Source organism: Canis aureus, chromosome 14, assembly GCF_053574225.1.
Source record: "Canis aureus isolate CA01 chromosome 14, VMU_Caureus_v.1.0, whole genome shotgun sequence".
In the NCBI taxonomy this organism is placed as follows: Eukaryota; Metazoa; Chordata; class Mammalia; order Carnivora; family Canidae; genus Canis; species Canis aureus.
Genome location: NC_135624.1, coordinates 47,814,106 through 47,830,927, shown reverse-complemented (window position 1 = coordinate 47,830,927; position 16,822 = coordinate 47,814,106). Strand labels below are relative to the sequence as shown.

General features: G+C 38.7%; 1 protein-coding gene across 10 annotated transcripts in view; it reads left to right on the top strand.

The window, feature by feature from the left end:
- The window catches only part of FRYL (FRY like transcription coactivator), a 191,273-nt gene that overhangs the window by 111,399 nt on the left and 63,052 nt on the right, over positions 1-16,822 (top strand). For all 10 annotated transcript variants that reach the window (XM_077847955.1, XM_077847956.1, XM_077847951.1 and 7 more), the window contains 9 exons: positions 2,760-2,932; positions 4,487-4,647; positions 5,177-5,287; positions 6,301-6,455; positions 6,788-6,887; positions 8,122-8,290; positions 11,971-12,227; positions 12,597-12,737; positions 16,109-16,277. In XM_077847955.1, the coding sequence (XP_077704081.1) occupies positions 2,760-2,932; positions 4,487-4,647; positions 5,177-5,287; positions 6,301-6,455; positions 6,788-6,887; positions 8,122-8,290; positions 11,971-12,227; positions 12,597-12,737; positions 16,109-16,277 (1,436 nt within the window). The remainder of the gene's footprint in view (positions 1-2,759; positions 2,933-4,486; positions 4,648-5,176; positions 5,288-6,300; positions 6,456-6,787; positions 6,888-8,121; positions 8,291-11,970; positions 12,228-12,596; positions 12,738-16,108; positions 16,278-16,822) is intronic.

Sequence of the window (16,822 nt, the reverse complement as noted above, 5' to 3'; positions counted from 1 at the left end):
TCTGAGCATTATTTACCAAAGATGCATCTGTATTGAAGAAAATCTACCTCCAGTACTAGACTGGTTCAGGCAAAAATTAGCTATACTGTTCCTGGGATTTTGATATTTGTAGGAATCTAGTAACTAAAGCAAGTGGACAGTAGCCTTTTTTGTGTGACTGACTCAACAATTTCTTACCTCATCTTAAAGATCTATTTCCTTTGGATTGTAAAATCATATACACAAAGGCTAAATGCTAGAAGGTTTGCAGATTTATTCCAATCAACTGTTAATCTCTCCTGTTGGGGAAAATCGTGAAATCTGTGAACATAATTCATAGTCCGTAACTTTCCACCCTTCACCAATGAGAACATAAAACCTGGAGTTATTGCTAGAATAAAGGCATGTTTACACTATGACCAGCTCCTTGAGGAAAACCCCATCAGCTTTGAATTGAGAAAATAACTCTTTCCCTCAGAGGGGTAACTGTATTGCCTGACTATTGAAGGAGTGTGGGGGGGGCGGGGAGGAGGTATATCTGATCACCTCCAAAAAAAGGTAACTGAACAGAGATCTTAGGAAAAAAGAGTGTTAATAAACAAATGCAGTATTGTGACTCTGGCACCTGTCTTGATTATTTCTTAATGTACCTCATACCTTCCACAGTGAGCATCAAATGCTCTTGACGAGTGCTTTCAAAACAGAGCTTTAATTAAAGAGAATTTAGACCGCTGACTTACCTTTTCTTTTATAGTAGCTGAAAAGCAAACGAAAAGAAAGAAAAAGAAACATTTTTTTTCTTGGTCCTACGTGGAAATAAAACAGTGGAAGTTAGGAAAAGAGAATTTGAAACATGCTGGGCTTAATGCAAAAAATCAACAACCTAATACGTATCTGTATCTTTTTTTCTTCTGTTGTGTTGCTTTTAATGTTGTGTTCGTGAATGAAGAATCTTTGAATGGTACTATTTGGAGGAACTGAAGAATGTTGATATATTGAAAATTTAACTACAAAAGCTGTAGTCACTATTGAGCAGTAATGGTTTTGAACACAATTATGTGTTTTGCTTTTGGTTTTGTTTTTTTTTAAGAGAAAGTAATATTGTAAGGCTGTTAGTATTATGGACTTTTCATTTCCTCGATTAAGGGGGAAAAATAAATTCCAAAGGCCAAGATGCAGGGAATCTTTGCTTTGTTCACCCAGCTACTCCAGTATGCATAAGAGGTATTCAACGAGTAGTTTTTAAATGAATGAATGTTTTATTCTAAGCCAGGTTGCAGTCTATTAAATTGGTTTCCCATCCAGTAATAAATCATTAGTCAGAAATTAAAAACATTCCTTTAAAGAATGAAGGAGAACATTTCATTATGGATTCGTTCAACATATTTTTACTGTTGTAGACTGATATTTTTAATATACTGTAGTACCACTGTACTCTTGTTTTCATGGCCTCAACTACTAAAAATTATTTTTGCTTATAAAAGTCATATATTTTAGAAGTACTTTTCAAATAGAACAAGGAAAAACTGATCAAAATAAATGTAAATAATAGCTAACCATTTAAATAGCACTTACAGTTTACTAATCCTTTTTTATATAGTAACTAACTTATATTCTTACTAAAATCCTCTGAAGTAGCTGCTAGTCAAGTGAGGGAACAAAACTGGAATCTAAGACTTCTGACTAACCAAATGACCTCCTTCCTTCTAGGTCATTGTTTCCAGGCACAGAACCCTTGCCTCAAAAAATTACTGCAGATATTTTTAAGGCAACTCCATAGGTATAGATAGAAGACTTGAAAACCAGAACTCTTACTTGAATGCTCTTAAATTTTTGTATCCAAAGTACTACCTATCTAGAATCTTGCTGAGAATAAGTATCTAATGGATATTTGATTAGTTGTGCTAAAGGCGTAATGTGAATTTGCATGGCATCTCTGAGAATATATACAACTAGTCTTTCCTCTTTCTACCTATCTATTTTTTAAGTAGGTTCCATACCTAGTGTGGAGCCCAACATGGGGGTTAAACTCACAACCGTGAGATCAAGACCTGAGCTGAGATCAAGAGTCGGCTGCTTTTAACCGATTGAGGCACCCAGGCGCCCCTCCTCTTTCTACCTGATTCTAAACTGATTCTCCCTATCAGGCCTCTTGCTGAGGCCTCCTTTTTTCCTTATTTTAAGAAGCTATATATTTTGCCAGGGAGGGAATAACATTTAACACTCAGAGTAGTTGATTAGAGGTATGCATGGAATTTGAATAGTACATATTACAGTAGCAGTTTCTTAAGCACCATCTATTTTATATTTGTAAGCCAAAATCATGTTCATTTGATTTTTGTATATTAAGTTGCACACTACTATAACTGTGCCACGTTTAATATACAATTGCCCCTGAACATGGATTTGAACTTCATAGGTCCATTGGTATGTGGGTTTTTAATGGTAGAGTACTGTAAATATATTTTCTCTTCTGATTTTCTTAATAACATTTTCTTTTCTTTAGCTTATTTTATTCTAAGAATGTAGTATATAATACGTGTGACATACAAAATATATGTTAATCGACAGTTTAAGTTATCAGTAGCTTTCCAGCAAACAGCAGGCTCTTTATTGGTAGCTAAGTTTTGCAGTCAAAAGTTATATGCTGGGGTAGCAGAGGTAGGTGTCCCTAACCCTCACATTGTTCAAGGGTCTGTATATTATTCTGATTTTGATTAGTAGGAATTTATTTTTATTTAAATTATAATTTAAAATCGCCTTTTCTTTCTTATTTTCAGTGCAAGTGGTGGCCTTGATAATGAAACACATTTCCTCAACAACACTTTATTGGAATATGTAGATTTAACTAGACAACTCCTGGAAGCAGAAAATGAAAAAGACTCTGACACACTGAAGGATATACGATGCCATTTTAGTGCCTTAGTGGCGAATATCATTCAGAATGTTCCAGGTAATTTCAGTTTTGTAAAACATTATTGAATATTAAGGGACCATCATATATTTCTTTCCCCTGAGGGTTTTAAGTCTAAGGTGATAAAAAGCAGCTTATGTACATAGTGGAAACGTATGTCAGCATAACATGGATGGCAAGAGTTTGTTTTACCTTTAGTTAGCGTTGTGAGTAGAAATCAGAAAGCAACCCCACATAGATTTTTTTTTAATGATAATCAAGACACTAACACCAAAAAAAGTAAGAAATCAATAGAAGCTACTTTAGACAAACTCCTTCTAGAGGCAGTAAGCAAAACACAATTCTGTTCCAAATGGTAATTGAAAGTAGAATTAACCAGGTGGTTCTGAATAATGAAAGAAGGGTCTAGACCACAGTACAAAGTATAGCGGGTATACAGTGTTATTGATTGATTCCTTTAAGGTGTATGTACCTATGATTCCAGTACATGCTATATGCCAGGTACTGGGTTAGGCTCCAGAAATATTGGTCTATGCAGTTACATTTTAAAAAGACATAAATTGTTTGCAAGTATAGACATAAAAATGTGACTGTGGTCTTGGGTATACAATGTAAATGCAAACGTTTCTTTCTCTTTTCTGCAAAGGAATCATTTTGTTACCTTTAAAAGAACATGCAAACAGGTGACTCCTTAAAGTGAGAGCATGGATTGTGTTTTATAAGAGAAACCTGTAAGCATTTTTTTAGGCCCATTAATTTCAAATACAGGAGCCCTGTTTTGAACTTACAGAGGGAAATGATGCTATTTAGAGAAGAAGAGTATTCTTTCCCTCCATATTTTCTCATCTGAAGCTCATTAACACAAAGATATAATTTAGTCCATCACTAAACATTCTTCCATAGCTTCCGCCTTGGTTCATTAGGATACTGTTGAGTTTCTTCAACAAGGATTAAATGCAGAGAACTTGTAGATGGAATTTTTCAAGTGGAAAGAATTCATCTCAACCAGGGGTCTTCAAAGTATGTTATTTCTCTTCCGGTCACAGCAGCAAGAGGCAGCAGGATGGATTTAACTCTAGGCCTCACCTCTTACCTCAAGTAGACTGGTCACTCCTTTGTTCTGTATATCAAGATTTCACATAAGGATTCTTTTATAAAGACAGCTGTGTAGCTGAACACAGACAAAGCTCAGAGATGCCCTACCTAGTCCAAAGCATTGTGTTGGCAATGAACCAAGATCGAGTTGTGTTTATGTTGAGGTGTTGGCCAAGCTTACCATGTAGCCAGCAACATCTGGGGAGGAGCGGGGTCCTGGCTCCCAGTACCGTGCCTGCCTTGAAATTCTGCTTGCAGAGAACCCGTGTCTCTCATGATGCTGCGCTAGGTGGTGTCATAGACCGCAAACCTCTTTCTGGGTCTTGCATGTGTGTGTCAGTGATTGCTGTCACTGAGGAGGTTTTCAGTAGGTTCAAAGGAAAACTTTTGCTTTCTTTTTTGTAATATTACATTTCAGTACCGAGTAAGTGGATGTGCATGTTAAAATGAAAAGAAATGGAAGTAATTTTTTTCCCTTCTATTCTTTTTTTTTTTCAGTGCACCAGAGAAGAAGTATCTTCCCTCAACAGAGCCTTCGTCACAGTTTGTTTATGCTGTTCAGTCACTGGGCAGGTCCTTTTAGCATCATGTTTACACCCTTGGACAGATACAGTGACAGAAATATGCAAATTAACAGACATCAGTACTGTGCACTAAAGGTACTACTTAGAAATCTGAGTTTTTTTCTTATGTGAAGAGTGCAGTTAACTTTGTCTCTCGGTGCCTATTATTATAAAAAGGATCGACTTCTGAGTACCGGAAAATATTAGAATATATGTTTGCCTGCTATATTCAAATATTTATACTCTACGTTTATTTAACTACATAAAACACAATGCAAAAAAGTTAGAGAATCTACCCAAAATTTAAATGCCATTTTCTTCTTAAAGAACTGAGAAATGCCTCTTCTTTTTCCCCACTTAAGTACTTTCTCTGGGTCCTTTTTTTCCTCTTCTCTTCCAGTACCATTCAAACTCCATGCCTTACCCAGTATCATGTATTTACTTATTACTCCTAACAAATGACTTAGTTTCAAAAATTGCTATTATACTCTTCTTTATAAAGGAAAGAGTTAAAGATATTGTGGCTACCTGAGCATGAATAAAAATATCCTGCCTCTTCTCATTAAGCAGCCAACCTATAACCTCTTAAATGTTTTAAATGTAATTCTAATATTATTGTTTGAAGGCTATGTCTGCTGTCCTATGTTGTGGCCCTGTTGCAGATAATGTAGGACTTTCATCAGATGGCTATTTGTACAAATGGTTGGATAACATTTTGGACTCTCTGGACAAAAAGGTGATTATGACAGTTCCTTTAAAATTTCACATGAATCACTCTGCATTATCTGGAATTACAGTATGACCCACTGAAAACAAGTCTTTATATATTTATATATATAACATATATATTATATGTATGATAGGTTAGAATTATGTGCAAAAAGCATGTTATGTGAAATTAAATAGGATGCAGTAATTTAAGAAATTTCTAATTTTTATTTATTATTTAAATGTTAATTTCCTCTTTTTTTATAAGATTAATACAGTGTGTGTGTATATGTGTATATATATATATACATACACACATATGTATATTATATATTATAATATTATATTATAATATATAATATTATAACATATAATATATATATATATATCTCATGATAGGGTTCTTGATCTATAAAGAAAATATTAAGATGGATTGCATTGAGCTCCAAGGAAGAAATCTGTTATTTTTTATGTTTAATATCATTTTTCTTTTTTTGACCCCTCTCCAATGACTCTTGCCTTCCCTTTTTCTTGTTCTCATACCGTACATGCACAGACTTCACAATTTAGAACAGGACTTACATTTTTTTCCCCTCAGAATAATTTTTCTATTGGGTTATCAAAAACAAGAATGAAGCTTGATAAAAATAACTGGAGAGGTTAATAACTCACTTTTCTGAAAGCACTTAATCACCGTTCATATTCATCAACCGCCTTCAGGGCTCTGCTGGAGGACAGAATTGTACTACTTAGAGTGTTGTGTAAAAAGCAGGAGACCAAGTATAATTTATCCATGCCATCTTTTTTTTTTCTTTTGGCTGAATAAAATGAGAAGAAGTTGAACAAAAGGAGACAGGGTTTTGTGCTTAAATACATTAAATATGTATATACCATGTTTGTTAATGAAAATGTAGAAAAGTAGTTTTATATATATATCATATATATATATATGAGTTAATGTATATATATATATAGTAGTTTATTTTATATGTAAAATGTATAAATTTCTTTATCCTGGGCAATGTTGTGACCTTTACTTAGGTTCATCAGTTGGGCTGTGAAGCAGTTACATTACTGCTGGAGCTGAACCCGGATCAGAGCAACCTCATGTACTGGGCTGTGGATCGATGTTACACTGGTTCCACCAGAGTGGCAGCTGGCTGCTTTAAAGCCATAGCTAATGTATTCCAGAACAGGTACTCTAGCTACTGTCTTCCATATTTTATTTAGCTTTTCTTTTTTTGTTTTTAAGAAAATGTGTCCTTTTGAATTCAGAAATAGTAAGAAACCAGTATTTTATTTCCTTGACCTCTAATGAAATTGGGCCAGAATAAAAATAATGAGTACCATGCATCTGTTGTTGGACCTTTTGCCTTTAAAAAACAAAAACAAAAACAAAAACCCAACAATAAAAAACACCTAGTCATAGGCTTAAAAGCTTGGTTTGCAGCCTTGCCCTTTGTATGTCGTATTTATTAATGGTATGAAAGCCTCTAAAATTTATCTAACATGTAAAATTTGTCCCTAGGGATTATCAGTGTGACACAGTGATGCTCCTGAATCTGATACTGTTTAAAGCAGCTGATTCTTCTCGAAGTATCTATGAAGTTGCCATGCAACTGTTACAGGTTTGTAAGCAAATGTTAAAGTATCTCTTGTTGACAATTTAATAAAGCATGTAAATATTTAGCCTTTTTTTAAAAGATCTATTTATTTTAGAGTACAAGGTGGGGAGGGGCAGAGGGGGAGAGAGAGAGAGAGAGAGAGAGAGGAGCAAAAACCTATAGCAGATTCTGCTCTCAGTGCAAAGCCTGACGGGCTCGATCTCATGACTCTGAGATTGTGACCTGAGCAGAAACCAAGAGTCAGGTGCTCAACCAACTGTGCCACCCAGGAGCCCCTCAGCTTTATTTTTAATAGGGAGGCATGGTATCAATTCCTAATTATAACTACAAATAGAAAACAAAGATAATATAGATCACTTGAGTCTACAAATAATACAGAGTATTCAGAAGTGTGTTACAGAGGAGTTATGTATATATGCCCACATATGTGTATGTACCAATGAATATCTAGCAGTCGGGACCTACGTTGTGCATGTAACTATTTCTGTTCAGCAGGTAAGAATAATGTGAGCCAATTTTTTTTTTTTGAGAACCAAGTAAAAAGTAATAGCCCCTTTATGATGAGCTTGTATAATTTTTCTTTATTAGACCAAGAAAAAGAACCAAGAAAGTTAACTTACCAAGCCTGGAGATAGCATTATTATCCAATACCTAACTAGTTGATGATAGGATAAGGTTCTTCACTCTTAACCAAGTTAAGAGCAAGATTCCAGTAGATGCAGATTTTTCCAGAGGTTTGAAGTGGTACTGATGGTGGTTTGTGGTCATCTTAGGAATTATACCCTCATGTCTTTATCAACTGAGAAGAAAGTTCAGTGCTGTCTCTTTACATAGTATAATATTAAAATAATTTTTAGCTCATATTACATATTTAATCTGTATTTCACCAAGATCTGCTTGAAGATTTTTTGTTTCACTTACACGTTTTTCATATAATCCTGTTTTTGAACTGGAAAGTGGTCAGTCTTCTGCAAGTAATTGTATAGTAAGTTGCTAAAGTCATTTTCAGACGGTCACTAACCCGGACCATTGGCATTAAGCCCAAGGAGTGTAAACCTTGTAAACAGTTAGAGATCTTTTGCAAACATTCCTGGGAATTAGAAACTAACATCTGAGATACTTTACAAGATACATAACTATATAGCTTTTAAATTGGAGTAATTCTCAGGAGATTTTATTTTTGAATTATAGCTGAAATGTAGAGGACTCATAAAATCTTGAATCTCCCTTCCTGCAGATCCTGGAACCGAAGATGTTTCGCTATGCTCACAAATTGGAAGTTCAGAGAACAGACGGAGTGCTCAGCCAGCTGTCTCCTCTCCCGCATCTGTATTCTGTTTCGTATTATCAGCTGTCTGAGGAATTAGCAAGGGCCTATCCTGAGCTCACTCTCGCCATATTCTCAGGTATGAGCGTTGAACCGGTTATTGGGTTTTCTTTAGCAATCATTTCTAAAAAAAACTAGTTTTAGGAAATCTTAAATTTCTTATTGCTTAAATAAGAAATTTGAGGCTGATTCAAAACAGAACGTGTCTCTATGAAAGAGAATTTTTTCCTTTAATAAGATTTAATACTAATCTATCTTGATACATACATTTCTTATTACTGTAAGGCTTCTCACTTTGCCTTCTCTTCTCCACCCCAGGGGGGAAAAAGGGGAGGGGACTTCACATGCAACTTAAAAACGTTTCTTCAGGATGCCTGGTTCAGTGGTTGAGCATCTGCCTTTAGCTCAGGTCATGATCCCCGGATTCTGGGATCAAGTCCCCAGGGAACCTGCTTCTCCCTCTGCCTGTGTCTCTCATGAATAAATAATAATCTTTAAAAAAATAAAGGAAAAAAAAAAAAGGTTTCTTCAGTAGACACAGAACTTCCTAAATCTTGACATATACTTTATCTTGCATATTGGTCTATCGTTAGTAATAAAAATGAGCAGGGATAAAGATACAGGTTTCTTTCTGTAAGTGAAACCTCTCATGATAGGGAAAGGTCCTGTACTGCCTTGAGCAAAACTCCTGCCAGGATCCCACATTGCTTTCCGTTCCAGTTTCCTTCTCTTGTGCCGACAACAGTTCCTTCCAGGGGTTTCTAAAACAGCAGGACTATGGGTCAGGCAAGGTGTCCTTTCTCTCTGGATCTCCCAGGACCCAGATTTAGGAGTTTTTGTTTAAAATCTAGTTTAACCTTCTGCCCAGTGAACACACTATGGCAAGTGCTCCTAATGTGCTTTATCCTTTTCCTGAAAACTTAATTTTAACCCTTAGGTCATTTTTCTGCCTTTCACTTGTGACAATATCTTATTTTAGTATGAAACTTGGACACGCACCAAAACAGGCATCCAGGAGATGACAGGATCCTGCTGTGGCTCCTTTCTTTCATTTGGCCTAGAGACTTAGTCACCTGAACCTTCCTTGAGCATCTTTCCACAGTACCCATTTCCACAGTAGAAACAGTTTCCCGTCCCTCAGTGACCCGAATGGGGGAAAGCCATACAGCAGTGCAAAGCCGTGGCTGCCATGATCACTGATGCTGCAGTTGGGCTGCTTCTCGAGGCTCCCACGCAGAAGGCGAAGCCATCCAACTGAGGCTCAACGCTCAAGAAATTGGTGGGGGTGGCCCATGCCCACAGCTCAGATGCTGTGTCCTTTGCTTCTGTCTACAGACACTTGTCATTAGGATCTGCCAGTTATAACTCCTCTGCTTAAAATGGTTTATTCTAAACCAAAATATAGCCTGTAAGCCTGCTCAGGGCAGTTTTCTGTTTTATTGTTTCCAAGGCAAGATGAGCAGAGTATTTGTTGGGGATCATACGGGATCGCTGTCGATATAAGCTTTGCCCCACTTTGAAATTTGAGGGTCCTGCTCCTTCCTTTCTCTGGAACCAGTTGTGGTAATCTTTAAATGTCTTCAGCTCTCTGGCTTCCTCCTGTCCTTTTCCTCCTTTACACCCACCCCAGGCCCATCCGCCACCCCCTTTACCTGCCTGACTATCCACATTCACTTTTTCCTTGTTCTCAGCCTTTGTACGTCTTCGTAAATGGCCTTTAGACTCCATTCGTGTGAGCTTCCTCTATGAACTTACTAAAGACATTCTAACAGCTAAGTCTAATCATCAACATTTGGTCTTCAGTCTGTTGGCTACTTTTCCAGGCAGTTAATGTTTGTCACCTTACATTTCTTTAAATACCAACCTCTCTTGATTTCTAGAAACTTAATATTTCCTGGTTGTCCTTCTGCTGTGAGCTATTCCTTTTCTGTCACTTTTGGTGGATTCCTTCTATCTTAAGTATTCGTGTTCCCAGGCCTCCTTCTCAGGAGACCCTGTCTCCCAGAGAGAGGTCACTGCCATTGCTGTGGCCCCAGCTCCCACAAATGACCACCTCTCCCCTGGACAGAACCTCTTCAGCCAACTACTCATAGAGCTTCAGGTCTTTCCTTTCATACCGGAGGCAGTAACATTAATGTCTTAATAGAAGGGATTCTTGTAAAAAGTGAGAATTGAATATAACCAGAAAGCATTGGACTGAGCACTTCATCAGCGCTATTTCCAATGTGCCATGATAATCCCATGAGGCAACTGCTTTTGTTACCCTCTTCTCACCGATAATAAATTGAGGATCAGAGGTTGACAGGTTGGCCCTCAGTCAAGCAGCTTATACCGGGTAGAGCTGGGATTCAGACCCATGTGTGTGCAGTTCCAGAATGACCTTTCAAATCACTACACTTCTATATTTACTCCTTTTAATGAGTAAATAACTACAAAGCCTAGCGGGCAAGAGGGGGCCAAGGAGAAAAAAGATTTTTATTAAAAGTGACTTACAGAAATTTAACAGGGTATAAACTATAAAAGCACAAAGCACATGGGCCTTGGAATCAACCTAGTGTTTGGATCCTCTGCCACTCGGTACTTTTCTGACTTAGGCAGGTTACTTTGCCTCTGGCCACCTCACACGTTTATCATGAGCACTAAATGAGATGAGTGTAAAAATAACAAGCATTTCCTAGGAGTCTCCCCTATAGAGAACCAACATAGGTGACGTTTTTGATGGGTCAGTTTAAATTAATCTATGTATAAGGACTGTCTCATGTACTTATGTGTTATTGAGATAAAATACACATATCATGAAATTTACCACCGTAATCATTTTAAGTAAATAGTTCAGTAGCGTTAGGTATGTTTATATCGTTGTGAAACAGGTCTCCAGAAGTTTTTCATCCTATCGAACTGGAACCATCTACTAAACAACTCCTTTTTTGCCCCTACCCCCTTGCCTCCTGCTAAACCCCCACTGTAGTTGTATTTACATGAATTTGACTATTTTAGATACCTCTTATATAGTATCTGTGTTTTTGTTTCATTTAGCATAATGTCCCCAAGGTTAATCCATGTTGTAACATGACAGGATGTCCTTTTTAAAGGCTGTATAGTATTCTATTGCAAACCTGTCTCTATGTGTGCACCACATTGCTTATCCATCCATCTGTCCATGGATGTTTGGGTTGCTTTCTACCTGTTAGCTATTGTGAATGGTGCTGCCATGAACAGGAGTATGCAAATATCTCTGAGACCCTGCTTTCAGTTCTTTTGGATATATATATAGAAGTGGGATTGCTGGATCATATGGTATAGTTCTATTTTTAATTTTTGGAGGAGCTGCCATGCTGTTTACTGTAGTGGTTGTGCCACTTTCCAACCCCAGCAACAATGCATAAGCATTTATATGCCTGTACCACCAAGAGTATTGTTATATAAAAGCATGTGATTTTTGTTAGTTGTTAATTTTCTTTATGATGTCATCGAGATGAAATTTATTAAAAGGGGAAACAGCACTTGTAATTTTTTAAAGCAGTGAGTCAAGGGGTACCTGGACGGCTCAGTTGGTTAAGGAGTCGAGCCCTCCGTGGGGCTCCCCATGCTCACACTCGCTGCCTCTCTCTCAAATAAATGGGTAAAATCTTTTTAAAGTAATGAGTAAAATCTTGACTCCTTATTCTTTAAGAACGAGATGTTGAAATACTAATTATAAATCAAAGGAAACCAAAGTGATACTGGTTGTTCCCTCTTTTGGCTTGTTTTTGATCACAGAGATAAGCCAGAGAATTCAGACTGCCCACCCCGCCGGGAGGCAAGTAATGCTGCACTATCTCCTGCCGTGGATGAACAACATCGAGTTGGTGGACTTAAAACCTCTGCCCACGGCGAGGCGGCATGATGATGAAGACGACTCCTTAAAGGACCGGGAACTGATGGTGACTAGCAGGCGCTGGTTGCGAGGAGAGGGCTGGGGGTCCCCACAAGCCACTGCGATGGTTTTGAACAACCTGATGTATATGACAGCAAAGGTAAAGTGGAGCTTGTGTTCACCCCTGCTGCACAGAATTAAGGGGAGGAGAAAAGGTTGGAAATAGTGGATGAAGAGATCAGATAATCCTGGGCTCACCAAACAGATACTGGTTTGAAAAAAACCAAATTCCTTTCTTTTAGATACTTCTCATTAAATAGAAAATATGTCTTATGGAGGACAAGATAAAAATCATATATGATTAATGATATTTATGTTTAGAGTTGAAAGAAATGACTATTCCTCTAGAGTATGGAAGAGATTGAAGTTGTCTATAAAAACATGACTTTCTAGTATTTCATGGTGTGACAAGTTGGGGGATTCAATAAGCAACCATCACTGAAGTGTGCGTTGTGTGTACCGCGTCTAGTATGGTGATGAGCTGGCCTGGTCGGAGGTGGAGAATGTGTGGACCACGCTCGCAGATGGCTGGCCGAAAAACCTGAAAATAATTTTGCACTTTCTGATCAGCATTTGTGGAGTGAATAGTGAACCAAGCCTCTTGCCTTATGTACGTATTCAGGTTCATTTAATTTTTTCTTTCTTTCTTTCTTTCTTTTCTTTCTTTTCTTTCTTTTCTTTCTTTTCTTTCTTTCTTATAGTATTTACTTGGTTTGTTGTGGTACCCAGAGTATGGGCAGCAGGAAAGCAGCAGAGGCAAAGCAAGGGCTACAGTGAGGACCCTGCCAGGAAATCACACATGCCTTTATTCATTGCTTTATGTCTACCGATATCATCTGGCTGTTATTACAGGGCAGGTGCTCTTCTAGGTTCTGGACATTTCAGTCCTGGGGGAGATGGAGATTTTATTCTTTGAACCTTCACCTAATCTATTTAATGAATAAATCAGCAAGTTAATAAAGCCCCAGCTTGATAAGGGCTACAAAGGAAAATTGCAGAGTACGGAGGGCAAATAATTGAGGAACCACAGCTCTCTGGGAGGACTAGAGATGAACCTCAAGGAAGTGACAGAGAAGTGAGACCACAAAATGAGAATGTTTATAATTTCTTCAAGGCAGGAGCTGGATATTAGAGCAGAATGGTGAGGGAGGATGCTCAGCGCCTGCAGAATTGTACCTCCAGAAACAAGGGAAAGCAGAGGAAGAGGTAACGCAGTGAGGAATGTCACAGTCTTTACCCTCTAGAGGGGAAAGCAATACTTAGTCTCATGTTCTCAACGAGGGTAGATTTATGAGACAGGAGGGTCAAACAGGATCCACACAGGCATGCAGGTGCACATGTGTGTGTCCAGACATGGACGTCAGGCCCACAGCAGTGTCCTGACTGTTCCACAGGAGACTAGCTCTGCAGAATGTTACAGGTCCTACTTTAAACAAGCCATTGAATGGCTTTGCCTAGCCTAACATCCCCCCACTTACCTCGGTTACTGGCAGCCTTGTTCTGAAGGCCTTCCACAGGATTAATACTCTGTTAGCAGTTAGGGAGAGGAAGGTGTGGTGGGAAACAAGAAGCCCCCCCCCCCCTTACCTCTCTGAGCTCCGCTCCTCCTATTTTCCCCCAAGGGCCCCCTACCCGAAGCCTCACTGCCCTGCCCTAGGGCCTTGCCACCTTGCTCCCTCCCCTGCCTCCTTCACATCTTTCCTCAAGTGCCCCTTCTCATTGAGACCTGTGCTGGTCCCCCTGTGAGGACTGCAGATGCTCTGTCCCGACACGTACTCTCTTTTCCCCTTTCCCTGCCCTGTTGGTTTTCCCAGCACTTGCCATCATCCAACATGTATTTTACCTCTTTGCCTCACTGCTTTGGCCTCGGTCAGCGTGGTCGATGCTGCTCCTCAGGGGCAGGAATTTTTCTGTCTGGGTCATCACCCTCTTCCCGGAATCCGAAATAGTGCCCAGCACAGAGAAGGTACCAAATAATTGGATGGATAAACGCGATTTGGGCTGAAAGAAGAAGACAGGCGTGAAGTAAGAAATCCAAGAAGCCAAGATGAAATTCAGAGAATAACCGTTTGCCAGGAACTTAAAAGGAGCTATTTTGAATGCCAGGCATAATTTCTTCATTATCATTTCTTGATCACTTACTGTCGGCCAGGCATGGTGTAAGCACCTCACCTACACCATCTCGTTGAATTCTCAGGTCTGAGCATGTGAAGACGCCGGCAGTTTTACGGGTGAATGAAACAGGGCAGAGAGAAGAGGGACTTCTTCAGTGTTGCACAGCCACTGGCTCTGTCACTTAGAGTGGAATTCCCAGTCTGTGGAGAAGGCAGTGCAGCTGGGGCGGGGCTGGGGCTTGAAGACACAACAGGATTAGAGAGCGATTGGTCCTCATAGTCAGACACATTAAAGGCACAGAGGCAGAACTGTACCCTGGATCTGAGAACAGAACTAGCAGGTTGGGTAGATGCAGTGCTGTGGGTAGGTCAGTTATCAATGGGTAGTCATTATAAGATTTCTGATATGATATAATAAAGCAGGTTTTAAGATTTGCCCAGGGATGGGGCACCAGGATGGCTCAGTCGGCTAAGCATGCAACTCTTGATTTTTGGCTCAGGTCATGATCTCAGGGTCATAAGATATAGGACTCGGCACTCAGTGGGAGTCTGCTTGAAATTTTCTCTTTCTCTCCCTCTTCCTCTGCCTCCCCCCCCCCAATACAAGTCCATCAATCAATCTTTAAAAAAAAAAAAAAAAGATTTTCCCAGGGGTCATGTAAAGCAGAGTTGCTCAGTTGTCTATATACAGGTGAATCACCAGGGTATCTGGTTCTGGCTCTGGGGGGAGGGGGTGGTCAGGGGTTGGGACAGGGCCTGAGATTCTAGATTTCTGGCCACTCCTGGTGATGATGTCTAATGCTGGCAGGACCACATTTTTTTTTTCATTAAGGATTGAAGTACAAAGAAAAAAGTGAGATAGGCTGATTAGTTAGTAAGCAGTTCATTAATATGTATTATTAACACACAGGCGTACTACTGAAATGTTTTTTTCACATATTTAATTCATACTACGTGCTATCCGTGTTTAAAGAGCTAATATTAAGTCTTATTTAATCCTAACAACTGTATGGAGTATGTGCTCTTGTCCCCATTTTGCAGAAGAGAAAACAGAGAGTAACTGTCCAATTGCATAGCTACTAAGCATCTACACTCCGATCCAGGTTGTGTGATTTGGGTTTCAGTTTAGTTCTGGTTCCTTGCTTTTAATCACTGCTCTGTACCTGCTGGGTTGAGTATAGAGTATTAATAGGGAAAGCAGAATTAAAACTAAATCCTGTGTTTGAAGTCTAAGAGAAAATTTGGGATGACATTATTTTATTTTATTTTTATTTTATTTTTGGGGGATGACATTATTAATTGAAACGTCTCCATTTTTTTTTAATTTTTTATTTATTTATGATAGTCACAGAGAGAGAGAGAGAGAGAGAGGCAGAGACATAGGCAGAGGGAGAAGCAGGCTCCATGCACCGGGAGCCTGATGTGGGATTCGATCCAGGGTCTCCAGGATCGCGCCCTGGGCCAAAGGCAGGCGCCAAACCGCTGTGCCACCCAGGGATCCCTGAAATGTCTCCATTAAAGAGAAAGTGATTTATAGGAAAGCAATTATCTTTTGCTTTTCTTAAAAAAAAAAAAAGCAAAATATTAAAGAAGTCAATAATGTGGAAACTGCTGAACAGTTGAGTCATCCCAATTAAAGATAATGCCAAGGGAAAAAAAAAAAAAAAAAGATAATGCCAAGGGCTGTAGGAAGGACCATATTTATAAAGCCAACTAATGTCGTGCTGCTGACCCGAGATTCAAATTGAAGTTGTGCTTATTCATCTCCCATTTCAGATTGATCTTACCTGATAAAATCTGTCAAGACAAATTCATGAAGAAGTAAAAATTTTTCTTTTTCTTTTCTAAACAATTTCTTTTGTGACAGGTGAAGAAAGTCATTGTCTATTTAGGTAGAGACAAAACAATGCAGTTGCTGGAAGAGCTGGTGAGTGAACTGCAGCTGACCGATCCTGTCAGTTCCGGGGTCACTCACATGGATAACCCCCCATATTACCGCATCACCTCCAGCTGCAAAATCCCTTCTGTCACCTCAGGTGAGAAGTTACTGAAAACCGATAACTTTGTCTCAAAAGAGAAGTTTTGGATAACTGTTTATCTCCGCAAGCATTTGCTTTAAACAGCATCAAGAAACACAAAAGCCAACATGAGTCCTGTGTGGTAATCACCCCGACAGGACTTTGTAAATCCTCATATGAGTGAAGAAGTTTGACAATGTCAGATTTCTGAGTATTACAGAGGGAAAATTTTATGTGTCTGGAACCAGAATATAGATTTAGATATCCTTATACAAGCATTTTTAAAATAAATAGAGTTGGTGGCTTAAATCTAGAAAAAACTTACTGACTTAGTCTGTAATTTCTTATTATTATAATTAGTTGGGTATATATTATACATGATATCCAGACATGTGAGTGTTAGATGTCTATACAGATAGACTTATTGTAATATTTTGCATTGAAGAAACTATGTCCCTGAGGGAATAACTGCCATTGAAAATCAGTATAATATTGGGACTATTTTAGATTACATTTCCATGAGAATGTCACTCAGTTTATACTGAATGTTTCTGACACGTTAA